A 15,930-nucleotide genomic window follows, 5' to 3' on the forward strand; every position below is an offset into this window, starting at 1 on the left:
CTGAGCTTTCTGCCTCTCTGGGGGCCCTGACCACGACCCCTGCAAGTGCAAGCTGCTTCCAGAACAGCCGTGCCCCTGCTTGAAGCTGTCACTCGTAGTTTTTTGTTTCCGTGTGAGTGGGAAAGTGGGAGTTGGGTGTCTTCCGACTGATGTGACATTGAATGTGCCCACTGGGACTTGGACAGGGCACAGCCGCTGCAGAGGAGAAACTGCTGTCCATTCCTTCTGCACAAAGGACGGAGCCTTGGAATCCTTGGGGACAGCTGGGGGAGTGGTGGCCAATGGCAGACCCAGGCCTGGGCGCCTCATCCTGCTCCTCAGTCTGGTCCTCCTGCCGCCACACCGTGCCTGTGAGGACATTTAAGGCGCCCATTTTTAGTCTGGCTTTGGTGCTGTGTCACATGACACACTCACGTGGCAGCAGCCATGGCTCTGTGGTGGTGACTGGGCCTGGCGTGTTGGAAGCCCTGTCCGAGGTCAGTGTGTCAGTTCTAGCAGCGGCCCAGTGCACTGATCATTATCCCATAGGTTAGTGGGTTACCACGCCATCTGCAGAGGTGCACAGGTGTGCCTGTGTATGGGGAGATTAAGGAGAGGCCCGCTCCCTGTCAGGCAGGGGCACCAGGGCTCTGCCTGCGGCGTGTGCACGGCCCACTACGCCTGGGAAGCCCTGTCTTCCCTGGCGCTGAAGTGTGTGGAGCTATGGCGTCCACACAGCCCTGCACAGTCCTTCCTGGGCTGAGAAGCTCCGTGCGGGGTGGAGCACCTTCCTCAGTGAGCCTGAGTCAGTGGGCTGATGAGTTTCTGGAGAGATGCAGAGGAGAAGGTTTCGGACCAGACAGAAGCAGGCGGGCAGAGTGGTGTGTGTAAACACAGCGCTGCATCTGTGAGCCAGGCAGGGAAGCTCTGCAGGTGAAGTCCTCTTGCATGGAAGGAGAGCCCAAATAGGAGCACTTGATATGCCTTCAAAACTTTCATTGTATTTTTATGGTGCTGGAGATCGAGCCCAGGGCCTTTGCACTGAGCTGCATCTTCAGGGCTTTTTTATACCTTTATTTCCAGACAGGGCCTCACCAAGTCACGGAGTGGCCGAGGCTGGGCCTCAGCTTTCCGTCCTCCTGCCTCAGCCTCCCAGGGTGCTAAGGCCACAGTGTATGCCCCCATGCCTGAGTGCATTTGAAGCTTTTAGATTCAGCTTTTAACATGGAGTAAAAGTGATGCCTGAGTCAGACAGCATGGCTAATTTTAGCTCTTCCATGAGGCAGTCACCCAGGCCTCCCCAGCCCCAGAGGAAAGGCCTGAGCCAGGTCTGAGCCAGGTCTGAGCTGAAGTTCGGAGCTGCCCTAGGTGCTGTGGCTGGCACTACACTACTGTGGCTGGCGTGTGCTCACCTGGGAGAGGTGCGGGCCTCCCAGCCCTGGAAGACTCCTGTCTGCGGGTGCCCTGGTCTTAGATTTTTGTTGCTTTTCCCCTATTTCTGAGTGGAGTTGTTATTTCTCCTTTGTGTTTCGTTATTTTTCTCAAGTCTTGTACTATTGGTTTTGAGAAGTTGAAATCAATGGTTTTATTTTCGGAGTTCTAAATGTAGCAGAACAAACACTCCAGGTCTGGCCTGAGGGCTTGGCAGACTCGGGCTGCTATTTTAGGTTCTCCAGAAAGCTTCTTGGAAATTGCTCGCCACCGACTCTTCTCCAATTAGGCTCCACGTTTGGGCTCTCAGAGTGCTTAGGTGGGGGTGTGCTGGGCATTCCCAAGATTCTTGTCCCCACCCCAGTTCTGGAGTCAAGGCCTGGACAGTGCCCAGGGAAGAGTCTGCCCAGCTGGCTCCCAGTTTCTGGGTGCAGGGGACCTTCCTGCCCACCAGCATCTGTGTTTAGTGCCATCTGCCTGGCTACTGGGCCGTCGCTTCTAGGGAAAGGCCTGCCGGTGGATGTGGCCACCCTTTATCAAGCTAAGGGAAAGGGGCCTTTTAAAAGTCCCTTGGTTGCCTGCCGCGTGCTCTTGGAGGTGGGCACTGTTCACATTTCCACGGCACTAAGCAAGAGGAGATGGCATACCTTATTCCAGTCTGGAGATGATAACCCCAGGGGTACCCCATCCGCTCAGGCTCCAAGGAGCCCGGGACTGGCTTGTCCCCTCTTTCTCCTCTACAGAGCCACACGGGGTCTGTCGTGACCAGAGAGCCATGGTCCTCCGTGCAGGTGACCCGGTCATGTCTGGAGTAGGTTCTGAACGGATGTAAACCAGCGCTGCACCACAGACCCAGGTGGCTGGTTACCCGTTCATCCAAGCTGCAGGAGGAGGAGCCTGGGGACCCTGCCCTGAGGACTTGCGTCTCTCCCTTCTCTCCCGAATGTAGCCTTCATCATGTCCACCCCCCGACCCGAAGGAGGAAGCACAGGGATACACTTGGGGACAGGGCTGGTGACAGGCAGCAGACACAAACATCCGGTTTGTTACGAAACTTTAGAAAGTAATAAGCACAATCATGGCTGCTCCTGCAGTTGCTGGTGAGTTGTTGCAAGTTGCCAAGAATCAGAGCTTTCTTAAGAGGGCGTAAGTGAAGGGAGGGGCGTAAGCTCAGAGCCCGGAGCGCTTGCTGAGCTAGGTTTTGCAAATCTATCCAAGAGGCTTTGTGTTTCCTGGCTCCAAAGCCAGAACTTAGGGGGGCCTCTGGTGGATGCCCACGGCAGGACCCTGCGTGCACCTGCCTGGTGGGCCCCAGGCGTAAGTGGTGCCTCCCAGCAGGTGGGCGGGGACTCCTCTGTCCCTGCCCTCTCCTCTGGCCTTGTCCCTGTAGCACAGCAGGTCCTAAGGCCAGGTCCCACCTGCCCTGCTGTGTCCACCAGCACTCCGCCCGCACCTGGCCCACCCAGGCCCCCATCCACACCTGTGCACTGTCTTTCCCCCCTCCACCCCTCCATGTGACTCACCCCTCCTCCTGTCCTTCCGAGCCCACAGGTGCCTCCCTCTGCCATTCTAACAAAATCAGATCCCTCCAGCCCCAGCCCGCCCTCCTTTCCTGCGGACCCCTCGCCCCTGAGGCACCTTCCCAGGTGGTCCCTCCCATCCTGTACCTGGCCATCTTCCTCACTGCTTCGCCCCTGGGCTGGCTCCACACCCCAGGCCAGTGTCTCAATACTAGCGCGCCAGCCGCTCCCACTCGCGCGGCCTTGTCAGTTGCAAGGCATTTGCCACAGTCCGGGGTGACACGTCTCTTGCTTACTGCCGTTCCAAAGGCAGCGTCTGTTTGGCGTCGGCCGTGGGTGTCTCCGTAGTAAGAGGGAGGGGCCTGCCTCGGGAAACACTGAGCGTGAGTCAGCCAGTAGTAGCTGGGACGGTGGGCGGGACCATCAGCGGAGTTGTGAATGGGAGCATGAAGGTCCCCTCTGGCCTACCCGCCAGTGGCTGGGTTGAAGTGCGCCGTGGTTCACGCTTTGGTTGGGCTTCCCGGCCCAGGAGTCTTCCCATGGGCTCCATAAACGCTCTGCCAGAGTCGTCCTTGTCAGGTCAGCTGCTTAGGGAGCAGCTGGGGAGGAGAAGCTGGAGGCTCTGGAGGGAGGGAAGCGTGCAGGGCATCTCCCGAGGAGCCCTTTCCAGCCCCCACCTGTGGGTTTAGTGGCAGGGATGGGAGGAGGGTAGCATTGGGCTGTAACACAAACTTCCCACCACGCAGCTGGGGTTCAGACACTGTTGTGGGTGGGCAGGTGTCTTAGTTACTTATCTTTCCTTGCTGAGACAAAATACCTGACACCCAGAGTTAAAGGGGAAAGGGTTTATTTAGCTCACAGTTTGCAGAGGTTTCCGTCCATATCGGCTTGCTCCAAGGCAGGGTGGCACATGAAACAGGGAATCGCAGAGGAGAAAGTTCATGGTGCCCACATGGTAGCAAAAGCAACAAAGGGGAAGACAAGCCTTTTCGTGTCCCTTATAGTGTATCCAGGCTACCAGGGTTAGGGCAGTGCCAAAGCAGTCAGTGCACAGCATGAGCTCTCGCCCTCCCTTCATCCCAGCGTCACACACTAGATCCGGCCACCTCTGAAGAAGCCCCACCTGTGACCACGTGAGGCTTTGGAGGACCTCTAGACACAGCCATGACAGCTGGGAGTGGGCTCAGCACCGGAGTTGTTTCAGTGAGACAGGGCCTGGGCCTTTTGTTCATCACTGGCTTACTCTCCGCTGGTCCCCCCAACCCTGCTCTGCTGTGTTTACTCAGGAAGCAGCAGGCCCAACCTGGATGGTCCCCACCAGACCTGTAGCCAGCCCCTGATGGTGTCAGCCCTCCCACTGCTGTCACCTGAAGGTGTCCAAAGCCCTCATTTTGAGCAGGAGGAGGAGCAGGCCTTGATCTTGCAGTAGGAAGGTGTCAGCACTAACTGGAAGTTAACCGTGAATTGATTTAAATAGCTTTGATCACACATAGAAAGTCGTATATCTGCCCAAAATAAAATTGATTCTTTCCACATAAATGCAGGGTGAATTGTCCCTACGCTTGGCAGTTAATGGCTTTCCTAATCAAAACACACAGCAGCTTCGATGTCCACTAGTTTTATAAAAAGTAGCAAAGCCGAGTGTGGTGGTCCACGTCTATATCCTAGCACTCTGGGAAGCTGAGGCAGAACCATTGCAAGTTTGAGCCCAGCTGGGACAATTTAGCGAGACCTTGCCAGAATGAAAAGGGGGCAGTCAGAGATGTAATCCAGTGAAGGCCCTGGGTTCAGTCCCCACAAAAAAAGCTCAGAAATCACCACCTTGCTGTGGAAGCCACTTAGGAAACTGCCCATTTGTCCTGAAGTTCAGTGCCATAAAGGAAAGGCCAGGAACCTCCCTTTGTGTAACTGCTGCTCCCAGCGTCCGTCTGTCCCTGTGTCACTCCGTGGCACCTCTGGAACGAGCCCTGGGACCCGCCCCAGTGTGAGCAGAGCCACGGGGCGCTCTTCTTCCCCCTGAGAAGTGGTGTGAGAAGCTGGCTCAGAGCGAAACCAGAGCTCAGGTGGGCGCGGGGCTGCGTGTGCACTCGGGTTCCTTCCTCCCAGTTGCTGGGCGACGCTGCACAGGGCCTGATGGGCACCAGACACCTCCCCGAAGCTGGGAGTGTGTGTGTTTAAGACATCCTCGTCTGTTGTTTTTCTCTTAAACAGATCTCGTAATCTCAAAAGCAGTCTCTGATATTCGTGCTGTGGGATGAGAAGTAGAAAGATAATGAGGACCTCCCCGTGTTTCTCCTTAACTAAGTGTGGCAGTGTTTAGACACTGAGGCTGACCTTTTCTGTCCCTGACCTCCCACCCCAAAGACACAGCCACTGTGGTTTCCTTTGCAGTTGTTCACGTGCCATCTGGTGAATTCCTCGGCACCTACATGTGAGTGCAGCTTACACGTGGCCTGTGGCCCAGTTTGTATGCCCAGTGTACTATGCCTAATGTGTGGTGGAGTTTTTTCCATGAAAAGCCTGATTTTGTTCAGGGTGTGGTGCTTTGTGGGCGAGGTCTACACCTGAGCACATGACTGTGCCCGTCCATGAGCGCCCAGCAGGGTGGGGCAGGTGAGGCCGGGGCACCTTGCTGGGAGCAGAAGGTGACAGGTGTGAGGAGCGCAGGTGGCCTGGAGAGACCATGTGTGCATGGGAGGCCGTGGAGCGCCAGGCCCTGGGAGACAGGTTGAGCACAGTGACCACCCACACTCAGGAGTGGACACCTAGTGGCATCGTCGGGCAGGTGCTGATGGTGCCTCTGACTGCTGGCAGCCTCTCCGTGGAGGTCCTCATGTTTAGTTCCTCTCCGGCATAGCATCCGCTGTCCCATGCTGAGACCTGGGGCATCCAAAGGGCACCCATATGGCTGACACTTGGGGTGTGTGCTGGCATGGCACTGCTGTCCCTGGCATCCTGGTGGTGGCTTTGTCTGCTCGTTTTCAGACCATTGCTTCAAACCTTTACTTACCCAGAACATCAGTGACCGATATAATCAGACAAGCCTGTGGAGTGTCTTGAGGACGTTATAGCGTGAGTGGTGGAAGCCAGGGGCGTGCGTGTGCATATGCCTGTGTGTGTGTGTGTGTGTGTGTGTGCGCACGCACGCATGCATATGCACTTGCCCGCATCGTGGTGTCTTGGGCCAGAGGCTGTGCTCCACGCCGTGGTGGGAGAGGTGGACTGTGGTTGTCAACTGCTCCATGGCAGCCTTTCACCAGGAGCTGGTCAGCTCGGCCGGGTGTTTCTAGCCGATGGGCAGGACTTAGGTGCTGCTGGGACCGTGGACTCGCTGTCTGTTTCCTGTGTCCGGGCTGCAGACAGAAGAAACCCTTCCTGCCCAGTCCTGTCCCCAGCCTGTGAAGAGGAATGGGCCCACTCTGTTTGCGGTGATGTGCTTCTGTCTCCGTGGTTCCAGACCCAGGCTGCTGTAAGACCGTGTGGAGGATCCAGGTTTCCGAGCCTCCCCCTGGTAGTCTCGGCCAGGAAACCTGCCAAAGCGGCCGAGGGTGTGCGTGCGAGGATGCCCTTTGTCAGAAGAATAGATTCTAGCATGTGAGAGCTGGAAGGAACCGAAGGCAGCGTCCCCCGTCCAGATGAAGACACTGAGGCCCAGAGACGAGTGATTGCTGGAGCTGGCTGAATGTCCTGTGTGGGCTCGAGCAAGCCCTGGGAGGTGCCGATTTGCATGTTAAGTTTCCTGCTGGGGACTTCGGAGGCAGTGTGCTTCCACCAGTGCCCGCCTGCCTGCTGCCTCTGATGACAGCCACTGAGACCCAGTGTCTTTGCCACTGCAGCTGACATGACTGACCCATGTGTCGCACCCTCACACACTTCTTCATCTCGGTTTGGGGCCAGAATTCAGGAGCAGTAGGGAAGGGGTTCATGCTGATGGCTGATCCGTGGTGATCCGGGTTCATTTTCACCTTCCTCCCTGCAGCGGCTGCACCATTCTCTCTCTGTGACTTCGGTCGGTGGCTGAGGCTCCGTGGGGACCCTGTGTCCTCTGCCACCTTGGGTGGCGGTGGTCTGCTCTTGTCACATAGTCACGGTTTGGGAATCAGGGCTGGAAAGGAGGCCTGTGCAGTGAGCGGCGGCAGCAGGTGTTTCGCGGGCCTCGCGTGGATTGTCCTTCTGCACACCCAGCTTAAGGAGACGGGGTGTGTGGGGTGTGGAGGTGCGAGGTGAAACCATTGTCACTGACACCCAGGCTTATGGCAGAAGGGTAGGACGGGCTTCAGGACTGTGAAGTCACCCTTTGTGCGGTCATGGAGCACACGTCCTTCCCAAGGAAACGTGGCTCCCAGACTCAGCCCAGCCGGACGAGGCCCCGGCCACCTGTCCTTGCTCCCCCAGGGCTGTGGGATGGCCTCTGATGCTACATTTTAAGAAGAAAAGAAATTTTCTTCCTTTCCATTCTTGTTCTTGAACCCTTGTGTTTGCTGTGTGTCCTTTAGGCCATTCTTGGCTGCTCAGCAGGGCAGGCTGTGCTCCAAGAGCATCCTTATCTGGAGCCAGCGGTGTTGTGGAGAAAAACAGTAGAAAGGTATCACACACCCTCCAGTTACCTCCTTGAAAGTCCCCCATGAGGGGCCTGGGGCCTCGAAGCATTTCGCCTTGGGGAGAGGAGAGAAGCCCCTGGAGTTTACTATCCTTGGGAAGGTCTGGGGTCACATGAGGGCTCAGGGAGAGATGGCTGGCACTGCCCCTGGGGCGTGGCCACATCCGCCGTGTGGGCACAGTGCCATCTCAGTGGCCTGGGCTTGCTCCCCGTGCACCAAGAAGGCCTAGTGTGTGGGGAGGAGCTGTGTGGATCTGCCGCCTTTTCTCCATTGTTGTTTTGTGTTTTATTTTAGGTCTTTATGAATGCTTCAGTGTAAAAATAAATTTTATTTCATTTCTGTTGCTAAAAAGAATAGGTTTGGAAATTTAAAAAAAAAATCCTTGTGAAGTTTAAGGTTTTCCAAGAAGAATCCCAGTCCCTGAGATAGTCATTGTTTGCTTTTTAAAAATAAATCGCCTGCAATTCCAGGGCCCTTTTTTGCCCTGTGTATGTCCATGAGTCCTGACTGGAAGTTGTGTTTGTTGTCACCGGAGTCAAACGGGACGGGGTGGGAGTGAATGAGCAGCACAGGTGAGAGCGCAAAGTCCCTCTGATTGTGGCCCCGCACTGGGCTGCTGATTCATAAATCAGAGGAGGAAGGAAGAGTTCATGAGTCACCCGGCCAAACGAGCCGCTCTATAGTGGGAAGGAGGTTTCTGCTCCCCTGGTGAGCTGTTGAAGCCGGTGCTGGGCCTGGAGAAGGGCCCGAGGAGCTGTGCAGCTGGTGGCCTCGTTAGAAACGGGCCAGCCCCTGGGCCCTGCAAAGCCAGGTTCCTCCAGGGGAGGCCTCTCCATCCCCATTCAAGTCCTTTGAAGGCTGTCTTCCTTCATCCGTCCTTCATTGCAGAGCGGCTGCTCTGTCCTCGTATTCTGCTGTGTTTTGCTGAGCTGGGCCCCTGGAGGAGCTTTGCGGATGAGCTCAGGACCCTGCGGAATTTCTGATGCATGGTAGCAGTCACACCCTTATTGCTGTAGCCTGAGTCCTGTGACATGGTCACAGTGCGACCCTTTTGACCATGTGGCCCTGGCACGGGTTGAGTGTAATAGAATTGGGCCCAGGCTGAAAACTCCAGCAGCTCCTTTCAGCTCGCTTCGCCCCTTTTGCAGCCTGTGGGCCCCGGTGAACCAGCTTTCCCTGTGCCGTGCTGAGACTGCAGTGTCAGGCTCCGTCTGCTGTGTTAATTTACGTCCCCTGTGTCTCGCTGTAACCAGGGCCTCCGCAGGGCAGGGGGTTCGGGGAGCACACACCCGCGTCCTCGAGGGGCAGCAGGGCCCAGGAATGGGGCATTAGGAGCCTTGCCCTTTAATTGTGCCCCGGAGTCAGTAGGCTGGCTTGCGCAGGGGCGGGTGGATCCTTTCCTAGCCCCGTGGCTGCCCTGACTATTTCCAAACCTCAAAAACCTCCAGGAGAGATGTACGTCAAAAAAATCCCAGTGTCCGTGACACCGGTGACCCATGGCCAAGCCTGTGCCTCCTGGCTCCCCTCTGCCTCCCTTTGGTCCTCCGTCGGGTTGGTGAGGCCAGGCGGGAGAAACAGGGCTCTCACCAGGTTTCAGGCTCTCAGCCCCAGCAGTTGCTGTGCTGTCTGCTGGGCCCACCTGCTGCTCCTCTCCGAACTCCTGAGAGATTGCTGACGTCAGTTAAAGGTGTATCATCATGAGGTGTGAGCTGAGGAGCCCGGGCCTTGTTAGAAATGCAGACTCCAGACTCTGAGTCCCAGGGAAGCCCACCTGGGGCCCTGGGGCCCGTGTCCCAGTTACCCAGGTGAGTCCAGGCAAGTGCAGGGAGGGACTCAGGACCTGGCACTGCTGCTGAGCCTTTCCCAGGTGGCCTGCCCTGTGCCCCAGAGCCACAGGGGTGGCTGCTGTGGGTCTCGTGGTCCTGGCACAAGAGTGCTCTCGGGGAATGGTCGCCAGGGTGCCCCTACTGAGCCACTGTCTGCTGTCTGTCCACGTGCCCACTCGGGGTTGGCACGGCCCCCATCTCTCTCCCTGTGCCCTGAGAGTCCTACATATGGTGCCCGGTTTTCCTTCTCAGGTGCTCGTGGGCCTTGCTTTGAAATTAATTACTGAGGCCATTCGTCCACGAACCAAGTTAACAGCAATGGAAGAGTTGCATTGTTTGCCTGAATTGCAGAGAGGTGTGATTGTGTTTTTAGTCTTTGTACTTTGTGTTCTTGGAAAGCCTCTCACACTCTCTCTTGGTAATCCGTGTCCTTGGGGGACTTAGGGGAAGGCAAGAGGACCAGAGGGAGGTGACACACATCGCCCCAAGTGCTAGTAACATTGTCCCTGATAAACTAACTGTGGTTTATTATCCCTGTAGATTCCTGTTCATTTCTCTGTAATTCTTATTTTTGGCTTGAAGTGAGCAAGAAAGTAGTCACAGTACAGCTGACCTAGGCAAGGGGATTGCTCAGTGCAGGCTCACCGGAAAACAGGGCCACTGCACAGGATCCCACCGTGGGTTTTAACCCCTTGTTCCTGAGTATTCCTGGAACCAGAGCTCAGCAGAATCCACAGCCACCTTTGTGTCCCACTGAGCAAGCAAACTCTGTGCTATCAGAAGGAGGTGCTGGGGAACATGATAGAATTTTTCACACTCTGCAAAACCTTAACCAGTTTCAAGGCTTGATTGTTTTTTTTTTTTTTTTTAGCCTGCCTGGGGATTGCACCCTGGGCCTTTCCATTGAACTACTATATCCCTAGTTGCTAAATTTCCTGGGTTGGACTTGAACTTGTGATCCTCGAGCCTCACCCTCTCAAAGTGATGGGATGACAGGTGTGGGCCAGTGTTGGCTTTGGGGACATCTAGTACAGGAAGTGGAAGAGGTGCTGTGAGACACAGGGACAGGGAGGGCGGGCTCTCTGCCAGTGCCATGCTGGGCTGCCCTGTCCGTCTGTGCAGAACCAGTTCTGGTCACGCACACCCAGTGCGCAGGAGTTGGGCACCATCTGGCTTGCCTGCTGGGCCACAAGGAGGTGGTGAAGCAGCTGGGCCCGGGCATGTGTCCCCACTGGATTCACCATGCTTCTCTCTTGTCCAGAGAGGGTTTTCCAAAAGAGGAACATGTCTGTGTTTTTCAAATCGGAGCACATATTTTCTCTGCACTGTAATGAAGTCCTTAAATTTCCTGGAAAAATGCGTGGTTCTGCATATGTGCAGTTTTGGAAGTAGCGAGGTTAGGTAGGAGCCTAGAGGCCCACTGGGTCTTAGGCCGTTCATCGGGACCAGGGGGATGTTGATGGTGTCAGCAGAGAATGACGGGAACTGAGGAGTGTTAAGGAAGTCCAGGCCACGAAAACAAAAGGCTCTCCTGGGAGTGAAAAAACCCCTGGCTCCTTTGTATTTGTTTTTGTTTTGCTTCGGTTCTTGGCCTTGGTCCAGGGTCTGTTCTCTCTGTCAGTGTCAGTGTGTATCTGTGTTCCATTGGTCTTGTCCCCAAGACATGTTCGGCAGGAGGTGGCCCTGGCAGCTGGAAGCTCCGTTGGCTGCCTGTGCCCGCTCTGCCTCCTCGGCGGCCAAGAGAGCAGCTGTGCTCCTGAGAGGACAGGGCCGGGACTTCGGGGTGCCCAAGGCCTGTGCGTGAGGACACTGTCCTGAGACACCACCAGCTCAGCTGCCTCTGCCCACCAGTAGGAGGGGCCGGTGTGGCGTCCTGGCGCGGTGCAGCGGGAGGTCAGGCAGTGCAGCTGGACCCGGCATGCCTCGTGTTGGCCTGTGCTGTTTTCCCGGGGTCTGGTTTTTCCGCCTCTGTCAGATCTGTTTGCCGGCCCGCTGCCAGAGAAAGGTTCAGGAAGGTTCGGGCCGCTGGCTTCCTTTGTCGCAGAGTTGGGTGGGGGCCGGTAGGAAGTGGGAGGAGGGCCCAGGTGGGGTGTCGGGCGGAGTCGTCGTGCTGCAGTTCTAGAGTGGGCGCCCTTGTGGCAGCGCCTGGCATCCCCTGCAGGGCCTGGTACCTCGGAGGCAGCTGCTGGCCCGCGGCCTGCTCACCTGGAGTGCAGCAGCCCTCGTGTCCTTGTACCCCTACCCACGGCCATCGTGCTCTACACCCACCCTGGAGTTCAGGGCACAGCACTCCCTCTCCAACTGAAAGTCTGAAAAGCCCTTAAGGCCTGGGGCGGAGCTTGGTGACAGCACTGGCCCAGCGTGCGTGGGCACTGGGCTCTCCTACCCAGCATCATGACCAGACCGTCCGTCAGCTCCAGCACCTCGATAAATAAGGAAGCTTCACTGTAGTAAAATACAGCGTGGACAGCAGAACCCTGCTAGACACCCGTGAGGCTTGTGCCTGCGGTTTTCTCTTCCCTTCCCTGCTGCTGAGCACACAAGGCCTCTGGCCCCAGTCCCGTTGTTAGGCAAGGGACGGTTCTGGGGTTCGGGCCCCCCGGACTCACTTTCTTAAATTCTGCATGGTAATGTGCTGCGCCTGTGTCAGGTGCCCCAGGTTGGGTCTGACAGTGGGGCCTCGGTGTTTTCCTTCAACGTCTGGTGTTTTGGTCGCTTTTGTCTGTAAACCAGAGCTGAGTGTTTGTTTATTTTCAGTGGAGAAAGTGCCCTCCAGTGTTCAGTGTCTGATTTTCCAGCCCTTTCTGTCCTTGTCTTCCCATCACTTCATGCCTCCTAATCTAGGCTTCTTCGAGAGCCTAGTGGTCTGATAGGCGGGGTCTCGGGTGGGGCCCTTGCGTGGCACGGCCAGCACCATACATAGACAAGCGTAGCCGGGAGCAGCAGGGCCGTGTTAGTGAGAAATGATGCAGCGCGTTCGCCTGCCTCGCCCTGGGGATCCCCATGGCTCTGAGTGTCCGGCAGCCGCGCAGGAAGTTTCCATTTGATCCTCGGGCTGGAGGCAGTCAATCGACCGACAGCGTTTACGGCATCATCTTCCCCTCTTTCTTCCCAGGTGGGGATTTGAGGGGACCCGGGGTGCTTTCTGTACCTGAGGGCTGCCACCTGTGGCTTTGGAGTCGGCCGGCCATGTGCAGCTGTCCCGATGTTTCGCAGGGCTGTCCCTGTTCCTCGGGCAAGGTGACCCTGTACGTGTTGCTGTACCTGAGTTCAGAGTGAGGCAGGTGGGCCAGCCAGCCCGGACTGGGCTCTGCCCCTCACTGTGTGACGCAGTCTCCGAGGAAAGAGGCACCACACACTATTCCAGTATTTATATAATACGTCTTTGTTTAACGGAGCCTTGCTTAATTCATAGTGAGTATATTTGTCGAGATAAATTTAATCCTATGGTGTGGTGCATGTCTAACAATCAGCTGTGCAGTAAGGAAGTGAGCTTTTGCATCCTTGTTTTACTATTAAGGGTCAGTTAAAACACTATGTAAACGTTTACCTTTCCAAAAGTATAAAATATAAAGGCTACCAAAAGGAAAACAGCAAAATGAAAGTTGCCACTTGGGCCCCAAACCTAAGTCAGCAACTGGTAGGTTCTTAAACTTATAGAAAGTCTCAGCCTGGACACGCACGTGTGTATTTTCCACGTGTGCACACACATCGCACACCGCCGTGCAGTAGGACCCTGTGTGTCTCCGTTGTGTACCTCGCTCTCACCATGTCTGAGAGCTTTGGGTACTGGGGTGCTTTCTGTGTGTTGAGGCCCCAGTCATTTTCATTGGCTGGTTAGTGCTGACTGTGAATGTACCTGTTCACTTAACCAGGGTTGGGGTTTGCTAGAAGTGCAGCCTCGGGGAAGCGGAGCAGCTAGATGCTAGGCATGCGCGCTGGGGAAAACCCTGGTCATTTACCTTACGTTGTCTTGTGCCGTCCCGTACCACTGCGGGTTTACGTTCTCATTGTCTGAAAGGGCAGACATTGGCTTTGCCACCTCAACAGTGGTGTGGTTAAGCAGCAGGGTTAGTTGGCATCTGTTTCCGCCAACTGGGTGTCAGGCTGGGCTCCCGCGGTCCAGGCCCCGCAGCTTAGTGTGAGTGAGGTACTGCGTGGCTGGCTGAAGGCTGGACGTCCCGTTGCTTGAGAATAGCACCCGATGTCAGCCTCCACCGTGTCTGCGTCAGCGTGGGAGAGTCCTGGGTGTCTCTGAGGCCGCCCTAGGGACCCGTCGCCCACCCCAACACTTCCTCAGGGCTCTGCTCCGAGCTCCTGCAGGCCAGCCTCTGCCAACCCGTCTGCCCGCCAGGCAGGTGCTTTATTCCCCAGAGCCAAGTGTCTCTGATGTCAGACACAGTCCTGCTGGCTGCCCTCGAGCTTTCTCGCCAGCCTTGCAAGAGTCTTCGTGGCTCCTTACTGCCAGCCAGTTCCTCCCAAGCCTCCCAGCAGCCCTTCCCTCCCACGAGGTCTCCTTCCCCACAGCACAGGCCCAGCAGCACCTGCTCCATAGTGTGGCTGCTCACCTGGCCTGCCTGGCTGCTCAGACGTGCCTCTTCCGGGTGGGACACTTCCAGTTTCAGGACACTGGCAATTTTAGCACACTGAAAAAGAAAACGAAAGTTGACTGATTCAGAGACAGTTCCAAGAGAGCCAGGAGCCTCCTGGAGTGTCACGCCTGGGGCGGGCCGTCAGGGTGGTCTTGGTTTCTGCTCTGGACACTAGGAAGACCTACCTGCAGCTGAGGGGGAGATGGGAAGGTGCCAGAGCCCGCAGAGTAGCTGGCCCTGGGCTGTGTTACAGACCACAGGTGTGGGCCCCAGTGCCTTCTGCCTCCTGGCTGAGCCACTCAAACTTGTGCGAGTCGGGGCCTCCCTCGAGGGTGTGGAGTAACCCAGAAGGGCCAGGCTGCACCACCTTCTGTGTGCCTCCCATTGACAATGGCTCGGTGGGGCATTGAATTTGCTCTCGAGTGAGTCATAATGTGTAACTTTGCTTTCTCTCTCCTCTTTTGCAGATGCTTTCGTGAACAGCCAGGAATGGACGTTGAGTCGATCGGTGCCAGAGCTCAAAGTGGTGAGTGGCTCCTTCTGGCCTCGGGGCTTTATCCCCGACCGTGGAAAGAAAGGGGCTCCACAGGGTGGCATGGAGCCCACCCAGGGTGAGCTCCAACCCTGGGGCCCAGAGGTGGGGCGTGCATTGGGGTGTGTCCCGGGAAGGGCCAGGTGGCCCTGGTGATGGGAGGCTGGAGCCCTGAGTGTACCTGCCACAACCCCAACAGCTGTCACTCATGTTCTGGGTGCAGCGCAGGGCCATTAGCACCTCCTCTCTCCTGTCCCTGCTCTCACATGTGCGCACACCGTGGTAGATTTATCTGTCCTCGGCAGGGTATCCTGAGGATTTCTGTAATGAGCCTGCAAGCTTTGCTATTCATAGCTCTTAAAACTCGACTTTATTATGAAATATTGGCATAAAATTAAAGAGTTCTGTGTTTTTATGTAAACTTTACCCCTTCATTACAGTTAAAGGTTAGATTGCTGCGATGAAATACCTGAGAATGTTAACTTAGATGAGGAAGGGTTTATGTTGGCTGATGGTTTCAGGGGTATCAGTCCATGGTCACCTGGTTCTGTTGCTGTGGCCTGAGGAGAAGCAGGACATGGTACTATGAGCAAAGCCTCAAAGGAGAAAGAGAAAGAGAAGAAGGGGCTGGGGACCAGATATAGTGTCCAACTATGTAGTGTCCTGTGATCCACTCCTTTCCATGAGGCCCTGTCTCTCCAACACCTACCAATAATGCCATCAGATTCTGATCCCATTGGCAGATTGATCCAGTGATGAAGTGAGATCTGTCTCTAGAAGCATCCACAGGCATACCCAGAAGTGTGCTTGACTGATTTCCTAGGCATTTCTCTACCCAATCAAGTTGACAGTCAAGATGAGCCAGCATGGTTGGCTTACATGGAAGAGACCTGAGACGGTCACCTCCTGGAGCCTGCCCCGCCTACGTCCCACGCCTCAGAATAGAAGGAAGGGCCAAGTCCGCTTTTTAAATAATTGTTATGGCTTGTGTCCAGATGTCCCCCAAAGCCTCATGCAGTCATAGATGGGGCTTTTCAGAGGTGGCTGGATCTAGAGCATGTGGTGCTGGGATCAAGGGTGTGTGATTGCTAAATCAGTCCACTGATGGTTTGGCACCGCCCCAATCCCAGTAGCCCAGGTAGAATATAAAAAAGGCAGAAAAAAGCTGCTAAAGCCCCTTGCTTGCTTTTGCCTGTCTGCTTACCACTGACTCTTTCTCCTCTGTGATGCCCCTCTGCCATTCCACCTTGCCTCGGAGCCAGCCAGCTGTGGAGTGAAACCTCTGAGAACTGTGACCCAATAGGCCTTTCCTCCTTTCACTTTGGGTGTCGGGTATTTTGTCTCTGATGAGAAAAGTAACTAAGAGATGCAGGGCCCGTGGGTTTGCATGTGTACACACGCATACCACAACCTGTCCAGGGTGAGTTCTGACCTCGGAGGGAGGGCTGC

General features: G+C 55.9%; 1 protein-coding gene across 9 annotated transcripts in view; it reads left to right on the forward strand.

The window, feature by feature from the left end:
• The window catches only part of Agap1 (ArfGAP with GTPase domain, ankyrin repeat and PH domain 1), a 483,149-nt gene that overhangs the window by 139,589 nt on the left and 327,630 nt on the right, over positions 1-15,930 (forward strand). For all 9 annotated transcript variants that reach the window (XR_015450541.1, XM_004868376.4, XM_004868378.4 and 6 more), the window contains exon 2: positions 14,417-14,475. Coding sequence is in view for 8 of the 9 variants with exons in the window: in XM_004868376.4 (XP_004868433.1) it covers positions 14,417-14,475 (59 nt within the window). In the remaining variant the exon portion in view is untranslated. The remainder of the gene's footprint in view (positions 1-14,416; positions 14,476-15,930) is intronic.

The sequence above is a fragment of the Heterocephalus glaber genome, unplaced genomic scaffold (genome assembly GCF_053883595.1).
Source record: "Heterocephalus glaber isolate CG9 unplaced genomic scaffold, H.glaber_assembly_v1.0 deba00001004, whole genome shotgun sequence".
NCBI classification, from domain to species: domain Eukaryota; kingdom Metazoa; phylum Chordata; class Mammalia; order Rodentia; family Bathyergidae; genus Heterocephalus; species Heterocephalus glaber.